Consider the following 7162-nt stretch of genomic DNA (forward strand, 5'->3'; position numbering starts at 1 on the left):
TGACAGGGAGCTGAACGCCAGCAGCCGGGGAGGGGGATTGATCCGGCGGTTCCCTTGGAGGGCTACGAGCGACACGAGGAGCTGGTGGGACACGTCGGGATCAGGACAGGGAGTAACCGCCCGCACTCGCTTGTTGCGGTCAGTGCCCAAGCAGCAGACAGAAGGAAAGGGCAAAGGGCTCGAGTACTACCTCTCCCAGTTCCTTTGCCTCGCCAGCTTTGTGCTGCTCCTGATTTTTCTGGGCATCCTCGCGGTGAAGATGATTGGGTCAGGCTGGCTCGACAGGAGAGAGGAGAACTGTACGTGCACTGGTTTAATCCTGTTTTTTTGACATTATTCCTCGCCTTTCTCTTCTGCTCTCCCTTTATTGCTTCCATCGCCATCACATTTATCACTCGTATGGCCGTAACTTGACATCTCTGCTTCTGTCCTTGTTTCCATCTCCTCTTGCCCATGGGAAACCGTGTTAGTCATGGAAAGGAAGTCAAGTGTGTGCTGCTTTTCAGATGAGTTTGGCCTTCAGTTCTTCAGAACTGTGGGGTTTATGGAGGGTGATGTTCATGCTAGGCCAAGGATGGAATTTTTGATTGTCCATCCTGTACCGTAATGTCCGTGTAATTGCCCGTGGTGTGTTTTTAATGCGAGCCTCTGCGCAGCCCTCCGGGGCCTTTTTCCCGGCCACGTGAGAAGCGCAGCGGTCGAGTTGGTGCTTTGGCATTTAAGCGGCAGAGCTTCTGTGGGAGATGAAGAGGGCCTTCCCCGTCAGCCGGGCTGGAAAGCAGCGTTCCCAGCTGGAGCAGCTGGCAATCCCATCGCTCCGCAGCTTTGAAGTGAAGGAAGAAAGGTTGGGGTGTGGTGGGGAAGGTGCCAGTCTGCAGCTCCGCGCACTCAGCCTGCAGGTGTTTGTGGGCTGGGAAAGCTGTTCCCTGCTTCTCAAAGCCACAGGAGAACTCCAGTGTCATTGAACTTCTGATGCACCTTTTACGCCTTGTTGGCTGTTTTGCCACCAGTGGTATTTCGAAGCAAGAAAACTTGTAGCACGGCTGCAAAGTCTAATTTCTCTGGCCATTGGGGTTTAGGGAAGCGCTGCCTGGGGGGCAGTGACTGGTGTATATCCAGTTGCCGAGGCGGGAGGGAGCTGTTAAACCAGGGGCCGTCATCTGCAGAGCTGAGAGCTCCAGTTACAACAAATCTGCTGCTTTTGCCTTGCGGAGGCTTGATTGTCACCGTGGTGTGCGGCGAATGGCAACACCATGTCGTAAAAGATCGGTGTGGAGCGGTCGGTAGTTGAGGAGCACGGAACAGCTAATTAAGAGGAGCTATTAAAACATTCCGCTCTCAGTTTTCACTTTCCAGCTGAACGGGGTTCATGATTTTCCCTCGTTTTATTGGGTTTGGGTTTTTTTGACTGCGCTGTTTGTGCAGCGAGGTGGAGGGAGATGAAGAAAATCAGAATCGGGCTTTAGAGCCTTTAAAAAAGAAAATGACTTCCTTGATTAAAGCTTTTGTTTTGCAGCCAGCTAACTCAGCTGTTCCTTCTCTCTCGTAGTTAATCTCCTGCCTGTGGATTGTGACGAAAGAACGGATGATGTAAGCGTGTATTTATTTATCTTCAAGTGTTGTGGGTAGGGGATTCTCACAGAAGAGTAATTATTGTAGGGAACATCCCCCAATAGCTGTATTGCTGCACAATCATTAGTTCTAGCGTTTTACAGAAAAAAATTGTGATTTGATGAGTTGGAATTAATGGGCTGGATTAAATTAGGGCCATATATGAGCCTCCGAAAGATAAAAATTTAAATTCCCAATTACGTGAATCAATTTCTCTAACAGGTGTAGCAGAAGCGATATGGGTTTGCGTTAAAGCTGTGTTCGGCTTTAACTATCCAAGATTTAATTCCCTCAACTCTAGCATAAAGTGTGTGTACAGTCCCCTTTTAAGGTACCATCAGGAGGGACAACGTTTCCTCTTGGATTCAGAGTTTTGCTTAGTCTCCCGTGCTGTTCTGCAGACAAAGAGCCCATTGATGGGCGGTCAGAGGGGGGCTCTGGTGGTGCAGGCTGGGGGAGCTGGTGGCACTTGCCGAGGATGTATCAAGCTCATTTTTGACTCAGAAACTCCAGATCTTGGCTGCACGAGTGTTTAATTTGAACTAGTGGTGCATGACTGAGCCAAACCCGCTGCTGGGTCTTGTTCTGGTGGGTTTAGCTGGTCTGACCACTGTTGCTGCTGCTCTGTTCATGTTTGTCACCCGTTTCTCACTTCCAGTTCTGTCAAGCTAAACAGAAGGACATAATAATGATCATGCTGCACGAGTTGTATAATTACTTGTCCGTACAAGCTGGTAAGTTCCAATTGTCATTATAAACCACTTACGAGCATTCAGCAAACTGCCTCTCCCAGCTGTCTGGGCATTTGTAACCTCAGTTTGAAGAGAGGGGTTTGTGGAACAGTGAGTTCCACTTGAAGAGCTCTGAGAAAGTCAGGTAATAGAAAAATAGAGAACGATGTGTTTAGTTCTGTTCTGAACAGTGCTCAGCTAATGCACTGCTACCAGTGTGCTCCTCTGGAGTGGTCCTTATTTGCTCTTGAGATAGTGGGAATTTGAGGCAGAAATACGCAGTTTTACGGTTCTTTTCTACCAGCATCTTGAAATTGTCTTCCAGACGCTCCGGCCAGTTAAGTGTAAGCTGATGTCTTTTACAAACAAAGTTAAAGTGACTTAAGAAGCTGCCAGCTCTGCTGAAGCGGGGCAGCTGATGGGATGTGTGCCTCTCTCCTCTCAGAACAGAGGAGAATGGGCTCTCCCCGCTGAGGAGCACACCGAGCACAGCCAGTCTCCACTACCTATGAGTAAATCCGGCCCATAACTGGTACTGTGTGATGGGGAAGGCTGCTGGAAATGCAGTGTATGAGTAGAAACTTGTTCAGCCAGATGTATACCGGCATTACTGAGTAAAAGTGCTGAAGTTCCATTGTGTAGATTTCAATCCTCAGCAAGACTGAAGCCTTTAGACACTGCTTCACAGAATTTCTGCATCTTCTCAAATCAGACTTCGGCACCTGCAGAAGGAATTAGTTCCTTGCCAGCATTTCTCTGCCTGAGAAGAGGAAGGCAGAGCTGCCATTTAGGCTCCTTAGAAGCATTTTGGATGCTGGTCATTAACTCCAACGGTGCAGCGTTCGAAACCTGATGGAAGGAGCCCCTCAGTGGGGCATTGGGTCAGAGGGGTGGTTTTATGCTCTGCAAGGCGCAGAAACGGTATTTATTCCCCCTCATTCTGTGCTGAGAGGCTCACGCTGAAGCATGAGATTGAGTTGCCCTTATCCAACCTATGCGCAGTGGCTGAGCGTTTTATTAATAGTCATAATCTTATCTGCCTACGGTATCAATCTTACCCTGTAATCATTTTTCCCAGAGCTGTAGCAGATTTTAAAGGATAGCTTTGCAGACAGCTCAGTGTGTTTCTGAACTGTTCAAGGGTGGGGTTTTTTAAACATTATTTCTGTTTGACTTCTTTTTACCAGGTGATTTTGAATGCGGAAACCCTGAGAATCTAAAAAGCAAATGCATTTGGGTTAGTGAAGCGAAGGATCACGTGGTGGTGAGTAGGCTGTGAACAGCTATTGTTGTAACATGGTACTTCATCTCTTATAAAGCAATAAATAATAGATACCAAAGCAATTTACCATCTGTTTTATTTCCTCCCCCTGTTTAGATTATTTCCCAGGTCTCTAGCTTCCCCTTTGGCCAGTCCTGTTCTCAGCAGTTCTTTTGAAAATAATCTCCTACCTCTCTGATTCAGCCCCTGTAAATCTAACTTAATGGTTTGTTGTTTCACCATAGTCATCAGTCTTCTGAAACCAGAAATTTCCTTGGATTGAGGGCTGGGCAGAGAAGGATTTTTCTATATCCAGCGTGTCAGAAGACAGACTGCTTTGATCTAGCATTCCATTTCTTTCATGGTAAACTGTCAGTAAGATTATGTTGTATTTAGTGGTTAGTCTTAACAGTCCGGGATAGTGTTATTTCACAGAGTGCTTCATGCATCATCTACTGCAGTCAGAAGCCTTTAGTCCAGACAGACCTGCAGATTTAGCTCTCGCTCTTCCAGTTTGCAGAATTTTGACAAGAATTAACCTAGGGACAGACCGGATAGAATAAATTCTCCCACTGCTGTAACGAACTAATGTTATTTTAAATGAATGGAGAACTAATCCTCTCGGGTTCTTCTGCACAGAACGTAACCGGTGGTTCTTCACAGAAGTTTGAAGCCGTTCTGCACTGGATACTAAACAGTAACAAGGATTTAGGAATATGGTAAGTGGAAGCCCATGACATTTCTTGGTGTTAGCTGACTGATAGGTAATTTGACATCCTCTGGGGTGCCCTAATAGCTCCCACCCCTCAGAGGATATTCCTTTGAAGGGTTTATTGGACAGCCGAGTGCTCCGCAGTAGGTGACACCACCCGTGCTTTGGGATCCCTTGGAGCCAGTCCTGGGGAGGAAGATGGATTGTTGAACAGTATCTCTCCTTCAGTGTCAGTTGTCTTCCTGGCAGAACACACAGCGGGTGTTAAAATGAAGGGTCTGATTGACTGTGTAGGGTGTTGGTTGGTCATCAGTGGGTTTCTGGGCTAGCAGTCTCTGTGGTACGTGAGAAATAGCAGAAATACAAGCTTTTCAGGTAAAAATTCCATCATTCAGGCCATAACCTAATGAAAGACTGTTACCCAGAGTCTACAGACATCGTTACCTTCCCCTGGGAAGTGTGGGCCACCTCCAGTCTGTGTTAACTCTGAAGCCTAACATTTGTTTGCATTTTAACACGGCTAAGCGAGTCTCTGATTAAATGAATGGTAACAGGAGTAACGCTGGAGTCGGTGGTCATAGCTTGTACGAATTCCCACCGCTCGGCTTCCTCGAAAAAAATTTCTGCAGCTGCTGCTGTGTTCTCGGGATCAGACCGTGTCTGTGCTTTGATTACCGGTGTGTGGTGAATTCCCGGGACAGGACAGAGTTTCCTCCGTGGCAGGTTTGCGTTTGTAGGTGGGCTGGGATCCGGAATTTTTCAAATTCGTGTTTACATACGGGAGCCCTGCTCATGTCGGGACCCATGTGATACAATATACTCCTTTTTTTTTTATTTTCATAATTAACAGCTCCGCCGGCTGTTTGCTGAGTGGATCTGCTTGCACAAAGCCTGTGCGGTGCAAGCCTGCTTAAAAACCTGCAGGCGGCTTTTTTAGTATGCGCTATGTGAGATTATTTTTCTAGGTGCTAGTCTGAGAGGCAGAACTGAAAATGAGCTCTGCACTGGGTGATTCTGCTGCGTGTTTCGAATATTGTAATAGGATTTGGATTGTAAATAAGACAAGGGGGTGGGAAATGACTGTGTGGCGCCAGCTACTGAAGAATCCTGTAACCGAACACAAGCTGTCAGCAGTTTGTGAGCTGCACACTAGTAAACTGAGAAAACGTCTCTAATAGGTTATTCATTGCAAACAGAGAATGAATTAGTAGCTTAAAAAAAACCAACCCCTTTAGTTCCCTGGAATCCAACGGCTCTCACTTGGGTTGCTCCATCGCTGTTGGCTACGAGTACAGAATAAGGAAAGCGCTTCAGTGTAACCTGTGTGTAAAGAGGAGAGTTCAAAGCCTCTGGGGTAGCACAGCCGGGGTGTGGAAGGGGCTCTGCGGCAAGCCGCGCTGTCGGCTCCTGTGCCAGGAGCGCTCTCTGAGGCTGGGTCTGCTCTCGCTGCAGATACAGCTGATGTGTTGTCACTTCTCTAGCTAAACTGTTGATGCTCATTCGTTCTGAGGAAAACAGCACAACCTCCACAGACATTCGCAGTTTCCCTCAGCTGCTCTCTGCAATTGCTGCTGAGTGACTCAGTAAACATTCGCATTTCTCTGTGCTGGGAGGTGGGAATCCAATTTAAAGTTTAATCTTTTGCATGCTGAGAGGTGCTGTCAGAGAGTCTGCAGAGGGAGGCTTCGCTTTACCAGTGGGAGTTCCTGCCCTGCTGCCTTTTCTAAAGCCATGCCCACTCCTCGCTAAGCATCTGGACCCAGATGTTCTGGGAAGAGATGCTGTGAGTGTGGTGGTGTGTTCTCTACGTGGTTACTGCATCCGCAGGCTGCCTGCTCTCCCTGCCTTGATTAAAGACTGCAGTCGGAATGTCTGCTCTCTTCAATGAACATTTTCTGCCTCTTCCCCTCAGGTTGAAAGGCAGAGACCTTGCGGAACCAGTTACCAAAGTGGAGGAAGTGTTCTGCCTCGAATCAGCCCATCCTCAGATGGGGCTTGGCTGCCGTTTCCGTCGGGCAGTGGTCACTGCCATTAGGAACCTTTTCCTGTTTTTCTGGTGTAAGTTGTTGGTGTTAGTGATCAGCTTCTCCCCCGGCTAGCTACAGAGGTGAACTTGTGCACACACACGTTCTCCCAGCCATAGGAAATTACTAGTGGAGGTGAAATAAATCTGCTGATGAGTTAATTTCTAATTAACCTTTGTTCTGACAGCCGAGGGAGACCTGTAGACCTGCTCTTGTGCTGTGAGTGCTTAACACTTTAAATCAGCAAGCTGATTAGCTCTCCAGGTATTCCTCAAGTGCCCGTTACTATGCTCTGAAAATAAGTATGATAACCTACCTCAAAGATCTGTTTTTTCTTTCTTTTCTTGCACCAAGCAGCAAAGTCTTCTGGCCTCTTTAATAATGACTTGTAGCATTTCAGTGTTAGAGGTTTTATTGGAATAGTCTGTCGTGCTCCAACTGAGACAGAGGTCTTACTGCGTGAGGTGATAACGAGAGACGAGTGTTGACTAGAAGAGTTTATAATCCAGCCAGACAAGGTGGAGGTGAAAGGGGATAGTTTTGTTTATTGTAGAGACCGAGATACTAAAGTTGGCTTATATCGCAATGGGGGCATTTGTCAATGCTAAACCTGCAATATAGATCTCCTGAATTTCGGGCTGTGCTGGAGCCCCAGGCTTTATTTCCTTATCAAGCAGCTATCTTCGGAGCAGCGAAGCTTGACAGTCTTCCTAAGTGATTATTGTGGGGGAGGCCTCTAGCAAAGAGATCACTTTGGGACTTAGAGATTTGAAGCCCTGGGGTTGTACTGAGGCTTCTGTTGGCGGGGGGCGGGGGGGGGCGA

At 47.4% G+C, this 7162-nt stretch overlaps 1 protein-coding gene across 1 annotated transcript in view; it reads left to right on the forward strand.

The window, feature by feature from the left end:
• Positions 1-143: 143 nt before the first annotated feature.
• Positions 144-7162, forward strand: part of LEMD2 (LEM domain containing 2) — a gene marked incomplete at its 5' end in the record, with an annotated part of 9386 nt that continues 2367 nt past the window's right edge. The window contains 6 exons of the mRNA XM_010131544.1: positions 144-299; positions 1550-1590; positions 2270-2345; positions 3530-3606; positions 4243-4322; positions 6228-6373. Coding sequence (XP_010129846.1) covers positions 144-299; positions 1550-1590; positions 2270-2345; positions 3530-3606; positions 4243-4322; positions 6228-6373 — 576 coding nt within the window. The remainder of the gene's footprint in view (positions 300-1549; positions 1591-2269; positions 2346-3529; positions 3607-4242; positions 4323-6227; positions 6374-7162) is intronic.

The sequence above is a fragment of the Buceros rhinoceros genome, unplaced genomic scaffold (genome assembly GCF_000710305.1).
Source record: "Buceros rhinoceros silvestris isolate BGI_N320 unplaced genomic scaffold, ASM71030v1 scaffold15072, whole genome shotgun sequence".
Lineage (NCBI taxonomy): Eukaryota > Metazoa > Chordata > Aves > Bucerotiformes > Bucerotidae > Buceros > Buceros rhinoceros.